Raw genomic sequence first — 20,304 nt, forward strand, 5'->3', positions numbered from 1 at the left:
CAGCTGCACCCAGGAGACTGTGTTGGAGGGAGAGGAGCTCCATACATCCCTTCTTGTGGAGCAGAGGGAAGGGCAGGGCCCAGGAAGCCTAGAACCTGGGTTCCTGTCCAGATTTTGTGAGTGTGGCCAGGTCCCTGAGGGTTCAGAGCCTGTGTGCTCCCACCTGATAGGGTGGGGCAGACCTGAGTAACCTCTGCGGGTCCCCACTCTGCTCTGATTTCTCATGACACAAAGTCTTTAGCAGGGGCAGTCTCTAGAGTGTGATATGGTCATATTATAGATAGGAAGAACAGAGAAGAAAACACTTGTCAAGGCCACACAGGGCAAAGATGTTGTCAGAACGTTGAAGGCCACTTCCCAGATTCACCCTGCTTAGAGGCAACACAAAGGACACAGTTCTAGAAATGGCTTTGGTTTCTGCCTCACCAGCTTCAATTCTCATCTATGCAGTGGGTCCTGGACTGCCTCTAGGCAGGGTGGTATGGGAGGCAGAACTGGGTTCTGCTTCTGGCCCTGCCACTGGCACCCCTGGATGTTACTGTGTATAGGCCTCCTGCAGGCTGCTTGTGAGCACTGAGTCATTGTGGTGAACGTGCTTGGTGAACTCACTGCTTACATCTCAAGGTTCCAGGATTGCTGCTGATGTGGCCTCCAGGCCCAGCTGGGCCCGCTCAGACCACACCTGCGTTCCTGGCCTATGTTCCATCAGTCAACAACAGTGTGGCATGCACTTCTGTGCCAGGGCAAAGACTCCTCTCTTTCGAGTCTGGCTTTGGGCTAGGATAGGTCTAAGCTTATGAGAGTAGGTAGCCACTTTTGTAGAACGACTTCAGAGGTATTAGAAAAGACCTCCATATTGTCCATATTGGATTCCTCCATTCAGCACTCTTAGCTCATTTTTCCTTTTTCTTGAACATGGGGCTTGAATTCACAACCCTAAGATCAAGACCTAAGCTGAGACTGAATTGGACGCTTAACCAACCGAGCCACCCAGACATCCCTTAAGGTTCTTTCTTAAATGGGGACTAAGTAGCACCAGTCAGCCATTTTGAAACCATCAGGGAAAACGTGGCAGGAGCCAACCCTGAGACATGTAATTTGGACCAGGGTTCTAGGAAGCACCTGTGCAGTCCTTAAGGCATGTGGGCCTTAGAGTCAGATATATCTCAGGTGTATGCCCTTGGGGGCATACACTCTGCCTCTCTGAGCCTGTTTTTTATAGCAAAGATTGCAACCCCGATCTTGCAGGCTTTCAGGAAACCAGATGAGGAGTGAAGTGGACTCTGCCCTGAGGCAAGGCCTGGGTGGAAGAGTGGTGGTAGTTGCCCTGTGCTGAGAGCAAGTGGGTGCAAATTCTAGCACCCAGGTCTCCTCTCGGCCAGTGGGAAAGCCTGCCTGTAACCTCTTCTCATGGCAAGGCTCTGAAGGAAGCATGGTCTTGGGCCTGATGGAAGATCTTTGTGAAATTTCTATTACCTTGGTGATCTTTAGTGCTACTTCATCTGGCAGGCAAGGCAGGGCTTGTCATTTTTATAGGCTGTGAGGACCAGTTACTAAGTTACCGAGGGCTACTGATATATTGTCCAATGGTTGCTGCCACCCGCCCCAGCTCCTCACTGTCCCAGGATCATGCCCAGAACCATGATGGAGTCTGGTTGCCTTGTTTCCAAGTATCTGGGACACAAGACTGGTGAATGAGTCGGCTGACACACATGCTGAGGGCAACAAATCGGCCATTTCCTCTGGTATAAAACAGTAGCCTCATAGGACTAGTGTGAGAATTAAGGTGCATGAAGTGCAGTGAATAGGTCGGTCCTCCATTTATGCTGACTCCCTGCAGCTCAGCAGAGAACAGGCCCACTGGGTTGCCTACTACCTTCACCTTTGCTAAACTTGTGGCATCCAACCCCATTCCTCTTGGGGACTAGGAGACCCCAGCTCAATTTGTCAGATGTTACAAAGTAAGGGGAGGAATCCTGGGCCCTCTTTCCTGCTCCAGGACTCCCTGCCAAATAATATAATAATACCCCGGCCCCCCTGCCAAAGCACTGCAGGGCGGAGCCTCCAGATCTGACCAATGGGAAGGAGCGATAGTATCAACCGCTTGAGGCTATGGGAAGAGGGAGGTCGCATTCTCTAAGCCTGGCTCCACAGCTGCCTAAGAGACTTTCCGAAGGTCTCCAGCTCTGGTCCCTGGGTGAAGAGGCACAGTGGGGGAGAGGAGCCTGAGTCCTAATCCCAGCTGAGTTGCTGACTTCCTGTGTGTCCTTGCCTGCATGACCTCTTTCAGCCTTCAGTTTCTTCTAACAGCTATACAATGAGCCTCGGTGGCTTAATTCTAAGGGCCTGCTTCTGCACAAGATGCTTCCGGATTCTGGGACTTCACAGAATCCCCTAACCCTTGAAAGAGATGTAGAATCTGCTTTCCTGCCTCTGTGGACAGCTTGTAGAAACAGAGACGGGGAGGCTGACACCCTGGGCAGCCTAAGCCCTGGCTTGGTACTGGCTCCTTGGGATCTCTAGTCTAGGGAGAGGGTGAGTCTCCAAATGAAAGTATCCTCAGGCTGAGGCCTCATGTTTGCCTTGCACCCTGTCCCATCCAGTGTGGTAGTACTGCCGCCTAAGGGTGTGACTGTGGAGGATGAGAAGCAGTCTGACTTGTCCTCACGAGGTCTGGGACTTTGGGGAAGAGGTTTCGATTTGTAGAATGGAATAAAGGAAGTTCACAGCATCTAAAATTCCTAAGTTCCTCTAAATCTTCCAAGGAACACAGGAGATGTCGGGCAGACAGGAGCACACTAATTTTGCAGATCAATAGGCCTGGGGCCAGCTGGAGGCTTAGGAAGACAGGCAGTGGAGCACCTGGCACTGTGAGTGGCAGTTCAAGTGGCCTGGTGACAGCGAAGCTGTGACTCCCAGCTGCTCCTTCACTTGCCACCTAAGCCCCAGGCCTGGTCTGGAAAGAGAAATGGACTTGATGACCTCCACGGGCCCCAGATTGGATGCTGGAAGCAGAAGGAGGGGTCAGACCTCCCTTTCTAAGTCAGGTGGCTCCTCCCCTGTCCACCAGGTGCCTAAAGGGCCGACTGAACCAGGATCTCTGGTAACAGCTATGAGAGAGGGAGGAGACACAAGGTTGAACCTGTTTTATGGGGGACATGCTGGCTGGGGTTGGGGGCAGAACAGAGAGTTGGGCTTGGCTTTTCAAGGGATTGAGGGTTTGGGATCCTGGCCGGTGCCAACTGTGTCAACACAGGGTCAACTGGGTCAACTCTACTAGGACTCTACTACTAGGGAGGCAATGGGGAGACGGAGTAGGGAGGAGAGGGTAAGAGTGTGGGGACAGGAAAGGAAGGTGGTGGGAAAGGGAGTGGAAGGAAGGGGTGAGGAGAGAGGGAAGGGAAGTAGGGCCTGGCTGGAGCCAGAGCCAGAGGTTGGGTCAGCAGCAGGAGACACTCAAAAGGGAGCTTCCCGGGAAGTGCAGGCAGCCGTGAGAGCCCTTTTGAGCTGCTCATAGGTGACAAACATCACCACGTTCCAGGAACCCAAACGGAGAAAGGAGGGCATGAACCTAGAAAGCAGAAAACACAGGTCACAGGGAGCACCTTGGTGACTCCTGAGGGCACTTCACCTCTCACCCCAGCGGGCCATAGTATCCAATCCAACCCAGTTGCTCTGTCCCAAAGGAGGTTGTGAGGGCCCAGGGTAGAGCCCCATAGCTATGCGGCTGTGAGCAAGAAGCCCCTGTGAGTCTCCATTTTAATACCCATCAAGTAGGAGTGACAATTCTGGGAAGAAGTAGTTAAGAGCATGAGAGAATGTCAGTGAAATAGTAAGACCAGGATCAGAATAGTTTGACACCTGGTTGCTAATTAGTTCCAGGTGGTTCTCTCCCACCTGTGTATAGGTTTGGGTAGCTAGGAGGCTCGGGATTGGGTGGAGTGGATCAAAGCCTCACCCTTTGTAGAAGGCTCGGGGACCCTCCTTCTGGAGCATGGTAAGAGCACAGTGGCCAGCGCTGCTGTACTGGCCCAGGGCAGAGTTCATATATCTCGTCTTGACCACGTCGACGGGAGAGGCGATGACAGTGGTGCAGAAGCCCGCCCCAAAGGCGCAAGTGAAGTGGCAAGGGAGGTCATCTGCCAAGGAGGAGCAGGAGAGGCAGTCAGGACTCCTTACGTCATCATTCCAGAAGGGAGGAGATTACCAAAGTAGCTTAGGGGTTCTATGGTTTTAGAGAGAGAGATGCCAGCTGGGACCTCTCCTGATGACCTAAGAGTCATTTTGCCTAGAGTCTAGCCTCAGTACCTCAGTGAGCAGTGGGAGCTTCATTCCAGCTGGCTTCACTATGGTACATCTAAACTCACTCCACAAGCAAAGGGGAAATAGGATGAAGGGATGTGGCAACCAGACCCCCACATCTGATCCTAGGTTGGGGGAAGGCCAAGACCCAGAAGCATTGACACTAAATCACCTGTCATGAGGTTGGCTTTCAGGAGGGCATCCTTGATGAGATCGTAGGTCACCAGTTCAGCGCAGTTGACAATGGCATTACGAGCAACATTGGGAGAGGTCCCTACAGGAAGAAAGAATGTGAGATCAGAGAATAGGGGAGGAGGAAGATGGGGAAGAAGAAACACCTGGTACATACCTTTCCAGAGTCCCCGGAACCCTTCCTCTCGGGCAATGGTCTTGTAGGCATCAACAGTGCTTTGGTATCTCCGGCTACCTCCAGCCCGGGCCTGAGCCTGGAATCTGACCTTTACTACATCCGTGGGCTGGGCCACTGCCACAGCCAAGGCCCCTGTGGTGCCGCCTGCCAGGAGGCGGCTCCCGATGCCGGCATCTGTGGGAGAACCATGGGGGTCAGTGCCCAGCTGGGATTGTACTAATTTCCCATCTCTCTTCACTAAAACTACCTCATCACTGTAATCTCTTGCCTTTTGGGACTAGGATCCAGACAAGCTCTTGCTCTATAAACTTGCATCAAAGACAATAACACCATGCATGTCTACTACTTGCTAGGCACTGGGACATAGCAAGGAGTGGAACAAAATGAGACCTAGCTCAATGGGGTAAATCACCATCATTTCCATTTGACAAACATGAAAACCAAGGCTCAGTGAGAAGTGGCCTTCCCAAGGCCTTGGATTCATAAGACTTGGGTTCTCATGCCAGACCTATTTCTCCCTGCCATGTTATCTTGGGAAAAGTTAATCTTTCGATCTGGGTTTTCAGTTTTCACATGTGTAAAATGGAGGGTGGGCACAGCATGCTGAGGAGGTAAAATGAAAGAGTGTTAGCCGTGGAGGCAAACGTCCTGGGTATGTTTTCTGGCTCCCCACTGTGTGCCCTTGGCCAAGTCCTTTCCACCCAGCAAGGCTGAGTCTTCATCTGTAATATGGGGATGATACCACCTACTCTCAGAGTAGTGGTGGGGACTGTCATGGGATGATGCCCCACACAGAGCTTGGCACAGCCCAGGTGCTCAGGAACATTAGGAGAATCAAGGTCCCTTCTAGTTCTCAGTTCTTCTGATCCTCCTAGGGATCTTGGAGCCTAAAAGAGCTATCAGCAAATTATCAATTAAGGATGATTTGATTGGATTGTTCATCACTAAGGAGGAAAGGTCAAGGGGCCCATGGCCCAGCTCCACACTCACGCTCAGAACCCTTGGTGTAGAACTGCTTGACGGAGTCATAGAGGCCGATGCGGACAGAGGCAAAGCTCATCTGGCGCTGCAGGCCAGCGACCAGCCCGTTGTAGAGGCTACAGGGGCCCTCAGTGCGCACCATGGTCAGGATGGTGCCCAGCACGCCACGGTACTGGGCACCGGCTGTGGCCTGCACTAGCCCCTGCCTTTCTCCTTGGATCTGCAAGGCCAAGATGGGTGGTTATGGGGGTAGGAAGGTTGCCCTCCCCATCTCCTGCTATCCCTACACTTCAAAGTTGACACAGTCCCAATCACCCCACCGGCCCTTAAGGAGTCTACATCTTGGGGCAGAGCAGACTAGACAACATTGGGAACCCCAGGCTTTATCCCCTCACCTGCAGCCGGACTTTAGCGGTGTCCAGAGGAAAGGTGATGAGATCTGCAATGCAGGCAGCTGTGCCAGCCCCCAGGAACTTCACAGTGGCAGTAGGGGGTACATCTGTAGCCTTGAACCCAACCATAATGCTGATTTTCTGCTATCTCCCAGGAGATGGAGAAGGGGGCACCTTCAGTCAGCAACAAGACGAGATAGAGGAACTCTGCCAGAATCTAAGCCAAGGAGAGAGAAGCCCCATTAGCAGCAGCATGCCCAGTCCCTCCCTGCTTCCTTCCCCCACCTCCACCTTCCCTGACGGCACCACCTCCCTACGCACGAACCAGAGCAACGTCATGAAGGAAAACAGGAGTGAGCTCTGGAGGTACTCAAGTAGGGGCTGGAGAAGCAATTCCTGCTTGAGAACACATTTTGTGAAGAGCCCCCTCCCTTTAACTACAGGGAGAGTCTGGATCAGGGCTATCTTAGTGCTAACAAATGGGCACTGACTCATCTTTTTGTCTGCTGGGTGCAGGGATTTCACTGACGATACCCACATGCCTGCTTCTACAGATCTGTCTGGAGGACAGGCAGAGGTGGGGAAAAGGGTTCAGTCACACCAAGACCTGAGAAAGGCACAAACTCATAGGCTTATGCCCTGGATTTCTTAAGCAGGAGAGGTTCCTATGGGCCTGAAATTGTCTGAGTCTAGAAGAAAAGGAATGGACAAGACCAGTTCAATCCCTTCGCAGCCCAGTCGAATTCTCCTCCCCAGCTCCACACAACTTGGGCTCTCTAGAGTCATTCTTTCAACAAGACTGCTTTGCTGGGTGCTGGTTCACTGAGATGCAGGAGACTATTAATATCGACCTTAGATGGGGCTTACTGTCCGGCAAAGGGGATGGACAGGTGATTCAAGCTGCATTTGGGGCTTGCAGGTCATATTCTCAAAATCAGAGGGAACAACTAACTCCATCAGGAGAGAGGTAATATTTAGCTGGGCCTTAAAGGATCCTGGACAACTCTCAGGGCTGAAAGTAGGTACACAGACACTGGACTGTCTCCCCCTGGCCTACTGTGTGGGGCCTACTGTCTCGCTCTCTGGCCAGTTTCCTCTTCTTCAACAAAGGGGATCCACATCTTCACCACAGTGGGGGCAGGGATAGGGAGGTGCAGGTCACAGCTACAAAGACAGGAAACCGAAAGCTCTACTTTGTTCTCAGAGTTGAACAACACTCTTCTCTGCTGCCTCTGCTACCCAGGGAGGAAGTGAGCCCAGCACCCCAGTGGGGGAGGGTGACCTTCTCTCTTCCCAGAGATCACTTTTCTCACTTCACTTCACCAGGAGCAGCTGCTCTGAGCCCAGCCTGATTGGCTGCCCATGTGGCCTGACTGGCTGCCCATGTGGCGGGGGCCATAAGGAAAATGCTGGCCAGCAGAGGGAGGATGTGGTTGGAGTGAGTTGTGAACACAAAGACCCATAGAAACAAACAGCTCACAACTTTTTCTTCTTGAGCTTCTCACTCCAGATGGCTGGGACCAACAGGGCAGAGGCTACTCACCACTCAATTGCATCCGGATCTACTATAGGCTGGGGCCTAGTCTTAATGGAGTTTCTCTGGAGCCTGGCCCACGTGAGGCTCAGGAAAGATTGGCATGCAAATGGCAGAACTGTTTTTTCAGCCCCTGGCACAGGCTGAGCTTTTAACAAGGAAGTCTAACACCCATGCCAATTTGACAGTTCTGAGAAGGTTCAGGCAAAGAATGCCCCTTCTCTGGGCATCAGAGACATGAAAAGTGAGTCTATCCTATCTTGACCTTGAGTTGGGTCGCAGTGTTGTGAGGCCAGAAAAGAAGACCCAGCCTCTGTCCATCTCAAAGACAAGTGCACAGAGGCTCAGTTGCCATTTTGAATGTTGCTTTGGGTTTGTCAGGTCTTTCAGAGGTTGAGCATGGGGGCTATGGTCACTTGTGCTAAAGACCCTACTAAGAAGAGAAAATAAAACTCAGGCCTCAGGAATTGTCCTAGCTCTGCTGCTGACTCTCAGGATGACCTAGGACTAATCACTGTCTCATCTAGGCTTCATTTTCTTCCTTTGTAAATATGGGGACCACCATACCTGGCTTGTCAAGGTCAGCTTAAAGGACAGAATGAGACCAGAGATAAAGGAAAGTGCTTTGTGAATTCTGAAGAGCAACTTCACTAGGGTGGTGGTAGTTATTTTTGCAAATGTCCCACTGATCCCCACCCGCAGGCCAAAGTGCTAGTAGGCAGTAGAAGACCTTTCCCTTAGAGCGGATTTTTACCTGGCTTTGTAAGGTCTCACGCTGAGGCCTCCAAGATCAAGCTTCTCTAAAGGCATCCCATTCTTCAAAGCTGCCAGTGGCTATCATGGTCCGATCCCCTTGGTTTTCCATAGAAAATGGCTGGGAGACGAAACACCTAATAGACATACTATGTGTCCTGTGGAGGGAGGGAAAGAGGAGTTAGAAAGGAAATATGCCTTAAAGGATCATACCCCAGCAAGGAAAGGGCCACCTGCCCAAGGCACACAAGCCCACTCAGCCCTTAAGGGTGAAGGTGGGGAGGAGTAAGGAACAGGGTCCATTTCACCCAGGGTAGCTGGGGACTAATTAAGTACACACTGAGGGGGGAATTGAGCCCAGGAGCCCCCCTCTCCTGTCTGCTCTCTTAGTAGACACATTGAGTCTTCCAGATTTCTGCTTTAGTGGCACTCTATAAAGAAGCATCTTCCCAGCTGTCAGCAGATTCTGGTGAGTGGGAGTGTTGTAAGGGGGTCATGATAGGTCAGAGACTTGCCGAGAATCCACTAGGACCCAACCACGAGCCGTGAGGAAGTTAGAGGGGCTGGGAAGGGGCCCTGCTCAAAACCTTCTCTCAGCCTGGGGAATGGAAGGTCGTTCTGGTCGTCGCAGTAGCGCCGAAGGCCCCCACCCAAAAGCCGGCCTGGGCATCTTGGCCGAGGGGAGAGAGTAGATGGGTGGAGGCTTAAATTATTGAGACAACTGAACGTGAGAGGTAAAGAACAAAAGGGAGAGAGAAAAAGAGTGAAAGCAGAGAGAAAAGGAAAAAGAGGACGGAGAGGAAAAATTGAAGACAGGCTGGGAGAAGGGGAGAGAAATTAAAGAGAAGGGCGCGCGCGGGTCCTCGCTGGCAGGGGAGCGGGCGCAGGGCTGGGGCGGGCGGGGCCCGGGCTCACCGGGCCGAAGGGAGAACCAGAGCGTGCGGGCAACTCTGCTGTCTGTCGGCGGGCGGAGGGCGCGTGGAGGCTGCGCAGACAGCACGCAACCCGAGAACGTGTCCAGCGAGTTTACAGGGGTCGGAGGAGGCTGCAGCGCTTTAGGTCTCGGGGGCGGGGCCTGCGAGGCGGGGCGGGGCCGGAGGGGCGGGGCCTGCGACGCGGGGCCGGCGGGGCGGGGCCTGCGACGCGGGGCCTCTAGCCACCGCCTTTCAGCAAGGGCTGTCCTGCCTAAAATTCTGTGCGCTCGTTCCTCTACTCCCATGTCCGTGCAGGCGGATCCCCGAAGGATCACTTTCTCTCTATCCGCCTCACACGTCCCGGTTCCGCCAGCCTCTTGGTGAGAATGGCAAGGCGGACGCCCGGAAAGAAGCAGAAGCTTCCCAGGGTCACACACGCCTCTGCCCCCTCTGTACCCCGCCAGGGCTCTTTCTAACAACGCCCCAGAACCTCGGGTGAGAGCGTTCTCCCTCTTTTCACCGGCCAGTCCCCAGAACTTCGGCCTCCGGAGGCTCCCGCGGGGCGGGGCCTCGCAACTGGTTAAAGCCGTCGCGCTGCGGGAGGAAGGAGCCAATCCGAGGTGCAGCGGCAGGTGGCGGGTAACCGCCAACGGCCACGGGGCGCGGCTGGGCTTCCGGACTACGCCCGCGGCCCCCTGGCCTTGCCCCGGGGGATCCTGGGGACTTCCCGCCTGGGCGGTACGGAGGCACAGAGCGTGACGTTCCTTCCCCCACTTACACCCGGGTTCGCGGGTGAGAAGGCCGAACAGGGCCCCGGCCTGCTGCGCGCCCAGCCTGGCGATGAGAAAGTGACTTAGATGAGCTGAACCTGGGTTGTCCTCAGGCAGCTGAAGTCTTGTTGGGGTGATAGAGATAGACGCGCAAAAAAACAGTAACTGTGCCCTGCGGCTGGGACCAATATAACGTTTGGGGAGTAGAGTGAGATAGGACTCTGGTCGCCCTTGGCGTCTCCCTTTCTTTCTATGTTTTTGTGCTTGCTGGCCTCCCAGGACCATTGAAAGGATTAATCGAAGTAGAGGAAGCCGTCTCCCTGACTAGATTGTAAACTTTTCGAGAGCAGGAAGCTATTTCCTGTATATTTAGTATCACAACACGCTAAGGGCCTGCATATAGTAGATTGTGTGCGTGCTGTTTGGGCTGCTGTTGAAAACGTATCAAAAAGTGTAAATGGGAGGATCAAAGTAGACGAACATTTGGCGGCTGCAATTACTGTGTTCACATTCAGTGTCACGTAATCCTGCGAGGCTGATAATAACCTCAGTTTTACAGACGAGGAAAGAGTCTCAAAGAAGTTACATCACCTGCGTAACATCACACAGCTGGGAAGCGGCGAGCTGTGATGTAATCCGGGTTTACCAGCCTCCATGTGTTTGTTTTCTGAATTGTCCACAAGCAAGAAATGTCAGCTGAAAATAACTGGAATGGGACTGGATAATTATAGCAGGAAAGAAGAACACTGAGCACGTGGTCCTGGCAGGAGCCGAAGCTAAGTGGAAACTGAGAAGTCAAGCTGGAGAATTATTTCTGGCACCGTGGAGTCTCCCATCCACTAGCCGGTCTAGCTTTTGCACAGTATTCTGTGTCTTGCTGTAATGAAATGATTCCCAGATTGCTCTGTGACTGGTGGTGAAACTGCTGAACTTGAGGAGACAGAAAGAACAGGATGGAACCAATGGCCTCAAAATGAAAGCATCACCCTGATTGCCAAAACAGGGAAGAATTGACCAAAGACTATATAGCCATGAGATGTTTGTTCATACCTGGCAAGATTTAAGGGCTGTTAAAAAGACGATGTGTGAACATTTAAAAAAGAAAGGAGAGAGTACCAGGACCCAGCATGGATTTCTTAAGAAGAAATCCTGTTAAATTCTCTTAACACAAGAGTTTGAAAACAAGACTAAACAAGCCCTCCCGGCCCCAAATTATCTTTTATTTTGGACGGAGCCAAGCAAATTAGAGCAATGCTACTGACACTGTATCTGTGGATTTTTAGCAAGCAGCTTGTCCAAGTCATAAGATGTCCTTAGACAATGTTGGATACAGGTAAGTGCATTTTAAAAGCTTATTTCAGGGGCACCTGGGTGGCTTAGTCGGTTAAGCGTCCGACTTTCGCTTAGGTCATGATCTCGCGGTTCGTGGGTTCGAGCCCCGCGTCGGGCTCTGTGCTGACTGCCAGCTCAGAGCCTGGGGCCTGTTTCAGTCTGTGACTCCCTCTCTCTCTGACCCTCCCCTGCTCACGCTGTCTCTCTCTCTCTCTAGAAATAAATAAAACATTTAAAAAAAAAAAGGTGTGAGTTTAAAAAAAAATAAATAAAAGCTTATTTCACATTTGTTTCATTAAATACATATATACCGCAGTTCATTTGTAAATGTATGTGCAAATAATGAAATTGACAAAGTTTACAATGTTGATATCATACCGGAAAACAACCCACCATATTTACAGTTTTGAAAATTTAACATTTTGTTTTTTTTATTAAAAAAATTTTTTTTTACGTTTATTCATTTTTTGAGAGACACAGAGAGACAGAATGTGAGTGGGGGAGGGGCAGAGAGAGAAGGAGACAGAGAATCTGAAGCAGGCTCCAGGCTCTGAGCTGACAGCACAGAGCCCGAAGCGGGGCTCGAACTCATGGGCAGTGAGATCATGACCTGAGCTGAAGTCAGATGCTTAACTGACTCAGCCACATAGGCGCCTTGAAACTTTAACACTTTAAATACAAACTGTTTGAAATACTTAAAATGAAAAAGACAAAAGAATGCCAAAGAAAATTGAAAACATCAGATAATTAAACCAACATGAGAAACTACTAAACATTTCAGATATCTCTGGTAATTTAAAAATATTGAGTAGGTGCACTTGTGGGGATGAGCACTGGGTGTTATATGGAAACCAATTTGACAATAAACTATTTGTAAAAAAAAATATTGAGTAGGTGGCTATGTTAAAACCCCCCAATAAACACAAAATTATCTGATTGCATTTTTTAGAAGTTTAGTAATTTTATTTTATTTTTTAAAATTTATTTTTTAATTTATATCCAAATTAGTTGGCATATAGTGCAACAGTGATTTCAGGAGTAGATTCCTTAATGCCCCTCACCCATTTAGCCCATCTCCCCTCCCATAATCCCTCCAGTAACCCTCTTTTGTTCTCTGTATTTAAGAGTCTCTTATGTCCCCCTGTCTGTTTTTCTATTATTTTTCTTCCCTTATGTTCATCTGTTTTGTATCTTAAATTCTTCATATAAGTGAAATCATATATTTATCTTCTCTAATTTTGCTTAGCACAATACCCTCTAGTTCCATTCATGTGGTTGCAAATGGCAAGATTTCATTCTTTTTGATTGCCGAGTATTACTCCATTGTATATATATTACCACATCTTCTTTATCCATTCATCCGTCGATGGACATTTGGACTATTTCTATATTTTGGCTATTGTTGGTAGCACTGCTATAAACACTGGGGTGCATTTGTCCCTTTGAAACAGCTCACCTGTATCCCCTGGATAGATACCTAGTAGTGCAATTGCTGGGTTGTAGGGTAGATCTAGTTCTAGTTTTTTGAGGAACCTCCATACTGTTTTCCAGAGTGGCTGCACCAGTTTGCATTCCCACCAGCAGCGCAAAAGAGATCTTCTTTCTCTGCATCCTCGACAGCATCTGTTGTTGCCTGAGTTGTTAATATTAGCCATTCTGACAGGTGTGAGGTGATATTTCATTGTGGTTTTGATTTGTATTTGCCTGATGATGAGTGACGTTGAGCATTTTTTCATGTGTTGGTTGGCCATCTGGAGAAGTGTCTGTTCTTTGGAGAAGTGTCTATTCATGTCTTTTGCCCATTTCTTTACTGGATTATTTGTTTTTTGGGTGTTGAATTTGATAAGTTCATTATAGATTTTGGATACTAACCTTTTGTCTGACATGTTGTTTGCAAATATCTCCTCCCATTCCATCGATTGCCTTTTAGTTTTAGTGATTGTTTCCTTCACTGTGCAGAAGCTTTTTATTTTGATGAGGTCCCAATAGTTCATTTTTGCTTTTGCTTCCCTTGCCTCCAGAGACGTTTTGAGAAAGAAATTGCTGTGGGCAGGGTCTAAGAGGTTTTTGTCTGCTTTCTCCTCGAGGATTTTGATGGCTTCCTGTTTTACATTTAGGTCTTTCATCTGTTTTGAGTTTATTTTTGTGTATGGTGTAAGAAAGTGGTTGGTCCAGGTTCATTTTTCTGCTTGTGGCTGTCCAGTTTTCCCAGCACCATTTCCTGACGAGACTGCCTGTATTCCATGGGATATTTTTTCCTGCTTTGTCAAAGATGAGTTGGCCATACATTTGTGGGTCCATTTCTGGGTTCTCTATTCTGTTCCATGGATCTGAGTGTCTGTTTTTGTGCCAGTGCCATACTGTCTTCATGATTACAGCTTTGTAATATGTTTTAAAGTCTGGGAGTGTGATGCCTCCAGCTTTGGTTTTCTTTCCCAAGATTGCTTTGGCTATTCGGGGTCTTTTGTGATTCCATACAAATTTTAGTATTGCTTGTTCTAGCTCTATGAAGAAGGCTGGTGTTATTTTGATAGGGATTGCATTGAATATGTAGATTGCTTTGGGTAGTATTGACATTTTAACAATATTCTTGCTATCCAGGAGAATGGAATATTTTTCCATTTTTTGGTTTCTTCTTCAATTTATTTCAGAAACTTTCTATAGTTTTCAGTGTATAGATTTTTCACTTCTTTGGTTAGATTTATTCCTAGGTATTTTATTGATTGCAAGTTTTTAAATTTTAACTTTTAATTTCTTTAAAGTTTATTTATTTTTGAGAAAGATAGAGACCGCACAAGTGAGGGATGGGCAGAGAGAGAGGGAGACAGAAAATCTCAAGCAGACTCAGCCCTGTCAGCATGGAGCCCAGTATGGGGATCGAACTCACAAAAGCATGAGATCATGACCTGAACCAAAACCAAGAGCCAGACGCTTAACTGACTGAGCCACTCAGGCTCCCCTGATTGCATTTTTAAAAAGATTTTGTTTTTAAGTAATCTCTACACCCAACTTGGTGCTTGAACTCACAATCCCAAGACCAAGAGTCAAATGTTCCACCAACTGAGCCAGCCAGGTGTGCCTGACTGCCTATTTTAAAAAAAGAAATCAAGAAGTGCCTGGATGGCACAGTCAGTTGAGTGTCTGACTTCAGGTTAGGTCATGCCCCTGCCTGCCTCAGGCCCTGTGCAGAGCATGGAGCCTGCTTCAGAGTCTTTCCCTCCCTCTCTCCCTGCCCCTCCTCTGCTGTGGGTGCACGTGTGTGTACAATCTCTCTGCCCCTCCCCAATGCTCCCTCTCTAAATAAATAAATAAACTTAAAAAAGACAATAAAAAATCTTTACTGAATCTTCACTGGCAAGTAACAAATCCTATATATATATTTTTAAGTTTGTTCATTTATTCTTTTTTTTAATTTAAATGTTTGTTTATTTTTGAGAAAGAGAGAGACATAGCATGAGCGGGGTGGGGGCAGAGAGGAAGACACAGAATCTGAAGCAGGCTCCAGGCTCTAAGCTGTCAGCACAGAGCCTGATGTGGGGCTCGAACTCCCAAACTGTGAAATTATGACCTGAGTGTAAGTCGGACACTCAACTGACTGAGCGACCTAGGAACCTCAGTTTGTTCATTTATTTTGAAAGAGGGTGTTGGGGAGGAGCAGAGAGAGTGAGATAGAAAGAACCCCAAGAAAGATCTATGCTGTCAGTGTGGAGCCCAACTCAGAGGTCGATTCCACGAACTGTGAGATCATGACCTGAGCAGAAACCAAGAGCTGGTCACTTAACCAACTGATCCAGCCAAGTGCCCCAGCAAACCCTATATTTTAAATATTGAATTAGAAAAACACTGTTAAGAGTTAAAAGATGCACCTTTAGTCAGCAATAGGAAGGAATGAAGTACTGATTCATGCTACAACATGGATGAACCTTGAAAACATCATGCTAAGTCAAAGAAGCCTGTCACAAAAGACCACATATTGTATGTGTCTGCTTATATGAAATGTCAGAATAGGCAGCTCTGTAGAGGCAGAAAGTAGAGCTGGGAGAGATAGAGGGAATTGGGGCATTACAGGTAAAGGGTAAGGAAAGGGTGGTTGTTTTGGGATGATGAAAATGTTCTAAAAATGGTGATGGTGGTGGTTGTTAAACAGCTCTGAATATACCAAAAAACTGTTGGGTGAATTGTATGGTATGTTAATTATATTTCAATAATGCTGATACAAAAAAAAAAAAAAAGGAAAAAAACAAAACAAACAAAATGCAAATTGGACCATGTTAACACCCTTTAAAGGACTGCTTGATGCACTTTGAATGAATTCTTAATGGGTTAAAAAAATGTTTTCCAAAACTTGTCATGAGATGTCAGTGAATCTTTATAGTCTGAGTTAAGACCTTATAAAACAGGGCTAACTAATCCATAACTTTGATTTGTACACCTTCCAGAAGTTTCAACTGATATACATAATTTCTAGAAATCCACAGGAATTCTTCATGCCTCATCAAATTTCTCAATACTAGATAGTTATTGTTTTATTTATTGTTTATTCCAAACTCTTTCTACTCTAAATACCAAGAAGTCATTTCATAGGAAGAGTTAAATCTTTCCATTATCCCCCAAAGCATAAGTTTTGTTATGTATTTTGTTAAATATAAAATTAAACAAGATTTATGTTTGATAAACTGTTACATAAAATCACCATTACAATATTCATAGTGACTGCTTATAAATGTTAACAATCATCATGAAGCCTATAAAGTTTGTCCTTAGACTTATAAAATGAAATGCAGATTGATTCAAGATTTAAAAATACAGTGTTGATGGCTAAAAAGCTCTTTAAAAAAAAAAGAACTTAAGAAAAAAAGAACTTAGGAGTAAGAAAAAAATTTTTTGAAGCAGCTCTTTGTTGCATTAGGATGTGCTATAATGATCAAGATTCCAAACTCTATTAAATGTTTCCCAAACTACACCACAAAACCCTTTACATCATTTAGGTATAAATTATACTGTACCAACAGGATGATGAATGGCACTGTGAAGCTAGCTTTAAGAAAGAAAAAAGATACCAAGTGTGACTAACAAATATTGTCAAATTATTGCAAATGAGTTGAGGAAGGGGACCGTCTATTCCATTCTGGTAAGATGCCATCTCTAAATACTGCATTATTTGCAGAAAATGAGACTTCCATACCAACCTAAGATGGTAAAGCAAACTTGAAAAAGTGGCTTCTGTGTGAATATCCAGTGTTAATGCTCCTTCCTAGAATGAATGAAAAGCTAAGGACATGTAGACCTAGTTTTCTACCAGAATGGAGGTTTTTGTCTGTTTTTTAAAGGCTTTCTTTTCTGCAAAGGTTGTGTGTAGCAGATTTCCTATACCCTTTCTCATTTCATTCAGAGCTAAACAGGAATTTCAAAGCACACATCAAGAGGAAACCAGTCGGCTTCTGTTGTGGCAACATCAGAGTTCTGTTGTGTTGTTGAATCTGTAGTTGCTTCCTCAGTGACCATTTCAAATGATCCTGTACTTTCATTTTCTCTGAGCCAGAAGTGAAATCAGGTTCTCCTTTCTTCTCAGAAACATCACCAAGTCTTCTGTTTGTAGGTTGTTTAGAAGCGTACAACGTGGTAGCATAACCACAAAAGTCCCTGCAAGCCCATTTTGTTCCTTCATATTTGCAGTGCTTTATGGACACTCATATTAACATGACTCATGACTCTCCTTATAGTTGTTTCATCAAATGTGAAAGATTTCTCCCGTCCCATTGTTCCATATTGTGAACACATCTAAAGTAGGAATTATTTCAGGGTTAGGACTCCGAGGCATATTCTTAATGGTTAATAATAAGCATGAAATATGGGGCGCCTGGGTGGCTCGGTCAGTTAAGTGCCTGACTCTTGGTTTTAGCTCAGGTCATGGTCTCGCAGATTTGTGAATTAGAGCCCCACGTCGGACTCCACACTGACAGTGTGGAGCCTGCTTGAGATTCTGTCTCTCCTTTCTCTCTGTCCCTCCCCTGCTTGTGCTCTCTCTCTCTCTCAAAATAAATAAACTTAAAAAATAATAACCATGAAATCTATATGATAGTTTTTGAGGTCTTATGCTTTTGGATAGTAAAAGAAGTGGGTATCTGACTTCTGGATGGTAACTTCTGGATAATGGATCTAAAATGCTGAGCCGGGGGCTCCCAGGTGGCTCAGTCAGTTAAGCGTCTGACTTTGGCTCAGGTCATGATCTCAAGGTTCATGGGTTTATGAGTTCAGCCCCCTCATGGGGTTCTCTGTTGTTAGCACGGAGCTTGCTTCCAATCCTCTGTCTCCCTCTCTGTCTGCCCCTCCCCTGCTCACTCTCTCTCTCTCAAAAGTAAATAAACATTTTTAAAAAATCAGTAAGATGCCGAGCAGTACCACTGCCAGTGGGTTGATCTATTAGTGAAAGAAGCCGTGGAAACAAGCAATTGATAATTTTTGTGTGGAACTCAGCTTCAAGTTGTAGAGTTCAAATCAGGAAGGCTCTTACAATGTAAGAGATTCGGAAGAAAACCGCAATTGGGTTGTTACTATGATGCAGAGATAATATTCTGTTTCTCTAAGTGCTTGCTCAAAATATCTCTGTGTAGTCTGCATTTCTCCTTCCTGTGTTTTGAATCTTTTCTAATTCTGTCAAGGAAGCTGTCGAGAGACTCATGTGAAAGTTTGGCAACTTTAGGTGAAAGATTTCTCATCGTTAAAAATGCAAAAGTTTAGTCAAATAGGAAAACAATATCTTTGTGTATTCTGTAGACAGACCCAAACTGCTTATACTGGCAGTGTCCGCTGGTTCTAGTATCGGTAGCAGAGCTGACACAGTTTCTTGCTCAGGACTCGTACTTTCTTCACCACGCCATGATAGGAATATCTTTTGTGGATGTAAACTACTTTTAAGTTTGTTTGTAGAAGGTACATTCCACCATGATGAATGTAGTTGATCCAAATGTATTACTGGTCTCTTATGGGCAAAGCCCAATCAGCAAAACATGGAAATATCATTCTTTTTTTTTTTTAAATTTTTAATGTTTTACTTATTTCTGAGAGAGAGAGAGAGAGAGAGACAGCATGAGCAGGGGAGGGTCAGAGAGAGACACACACACAGAATCTGAAGCAGGCTCCAGGCTCTGAGCTAGCTGTCAACACAGAGCCCGATGCGGGGCTCGAACCCACGAACTGTGAGATCATGACCTGAGCGAGCAGAAGTCGGACACTTAACCAACTGAGCCACCCAGGCACCCCGGAAATATCATTCTTAACCAATGATAAGTCTCTCAAGGACATCTGCAAACTCAGGAACATTAGTATGCTTACCTGTTGAAAGATAATACACAGTTTCAAAGTAATCACCTAGTCATCTGGCACTCATTCATTACAAAACCTTCAAGAGAATGAAATTGTCATCAGGCATCGACACATTTAAAGAAATAAATCCTTTGTTATATAAACTATGTACCACATTATAATCTAGTGATCCAGAGAGTTGAGGACCTGAACCAGTGATCTTCATAGTAGTATATTTCTCAGGCAAAATGCATATCTTTATGTCATTTTTGTGATCTGACCTGTTTCTTCTACCTATCATATCTCTATGGGATTTTCTGTGGTCTTTACTGGTGGAAGAGGTGACCTTTCCTCCAAATTTCAAAAAGAAAAAAATTGATGATCCATACTGATTCATAATATCAATGTACTACTGTCTTCTAATGCCAAAAAACTGTAGACAGCCAGCCCTGGACAATTGGACAATGAAGCATAATTCTTCTCAGTTTTCAAAATGTCCTCCCTCATCTCCACATAATGCAAAAGTAGTATTTAAAAAAAATTTTTTTAAATTTATTTTTGAGAGAGAGAGAGAGAGCGCACGTGAACAGGGGAGGGTCAGAGAGAGAGGGAGACACAGAATCCGAAACAGTCTCCAGGCTCTGAGCTGTCAGTACAGAGCCTGGCACAGGGCTCGAACCCACGAACCGTGAGATCATGACCTGAGCCGAAGTCAGACGCTTAACCGACTGAGCCACCCAGGCGCCCCAATGCAAAAATGGTATTATCTCAGGCCTACAATATCCAGTAAATGGTAAAGGTACAGCATGAAACAATCTAGAGTGTAGTAGCTCCTCAAAGTATTTGCCTTCATCCGTCTTGACATGTTTATGCTTTATTTCTGTGTCAGAATTGACAGTGGCCAAATAGAGGACAACCTACTTTGCATATTTTCTCTGTGAATTTTAAAGACCCTGTCACATATTGGCTAGCAGCTTGCTCTGTGGGCGGTATGCCTTATGTGGAGCTCTCTGTCTATGGTGTGACAGCCCTGGGACAGCTCGGGGGAGCCTCCTGGAGGCCTGGAATTCCTTACACTTCGGAATTCCCTGGGCTGCCCCATGGTGAAGGCTACAGACAGCTCAGCTTGGCAGAGAACCGAGAACAGTGTCAGGAGCACATCAGAGGACCCAGTTTCTTTATTAAATTATATTTTAAGGGAAAAAAGCTTTTAAGATCTTTTTTATTTTTATTTAAAAAAATTTGTTTAATGTTTTATTTATTTCTGAGAGAGAGACAGCATGAGCAGAGGAGGGTCAGAGATAGAGGGAGACACAGAATCTGAAGCAGGCTCCAGGCTCTTAGCTGGCTGTCAGCACAGAGCCCAATGCGGGGCTCGAACCCACAAACCGTGAGATCATGACCTGAGCTGAAGCCGGATGCTTAAACAACTGAGCCACCCAGGCGCCCCAAGATCTCTTTTTCATAAATAACTCTCCAGGCCCTAAATGTACTCCCACATGTGACCATTCCTCAAATTTCAATGGAAAGATGGGAGAATGTGTTAATTTTGCTTCTCTCTGTTTCAAAATGTCTGTCTTTATGACTGTTTTACTTCTGGCTTTCCCATAGCCTTCCCAGAATGATCCCTCTCACCTGTCCTCATTATTCT

General features: G+C 46.7%; 1 protein-coding gene and 1 pseudogene across 2 annotated transcripts; both read right to left on the bottom strand.

The window, feature by feature from the left end:
- Nucleotides 1-3,131: 3,131 nt before the first annotated feature.
- UCP2 (uncoupling protein 2) lies at nt 3,132-9,865 on the bottom strand. Of its 2 annotated transcripts, none has more exons than XM_039228801.1 (8): nt 9,737-9,865; nt 8,334-8,490; nt 6,049-6,262; nt 5,663-5,873; nt 4,652-4,846; nt 4,475-4,576; nt 3,959-4,139; nt 3,132-3,571 (listed from the first exon to the last, which is right to left on the bottom strand). In XM_039228801.1, the coding sequence occupies exons 3-8, from the start codon at nt 6,172-6,174 to the stop codon at nt 3,457-3,459; spliced, it is 930 nt and encodes a 309-aa protein (XP_039084732.1). In that variant the 5' UTR covers nt 6,175-6,262; nt 8,334-8,490; nt 9,737-9,865; the 3' UTR covers nt 3,132-3,456. The 2 variants fall into 2 exon arrangements, with proteins under 2 accessions (XP_039084732.1, XP_039084731.1); XM_039228800.1 differs by lacking the exon at nt 9,737-9,865 and adding an exon at nt 9,248-9,358.
- Nucleotides 8,103-19,160, bottom strand: LOC120229595 (annotated as a pseudogene).
- Between the last annotated feature and the right edge of the window lie 1,144 nt (nt 19,161-20,304).

Source organism: Hyaena hyaena, unplaced genomic scaffold, assembly GCF_003009895.1.
Source record: "Hyaena hyaena isolate Hyena2069 unplaced genomic scaffold, ASM300989v1 scaffold_34, whole genome shotgun sequence".
NCBI lineage: Eukaryota > Metazoa > Chordata > Mammalia > Carnivora > Hyaenidae > Hyaena > Hyaena hyaena.

Excerpts from the sequence above, each read along its gene's own strand:
- UCP2 (XM_039228801.1), bottom strand. The coding sequence starts at position 6,174 with ATGGTTGGGTTCAAGGCTACAGATGTACCCCCTACTGCCACTGTGAAG. Across the intron at positions 4,847-5,662 it reads CTACACCAAGGGTTCTGAGC|ATGCCGGCATCGGGAGCCGC; the intron begins GTGAGTGTGGAG and ends GTTCTCCCACAG. Across the intron at positions 3,572-3,958 it reads CCCCGAGCCTTCTACAAAGG|GTTCATGCCCTCCTTTCTCC; the intron begins GTGAGGCTTTGA and ends TCTGCTTTCTAG.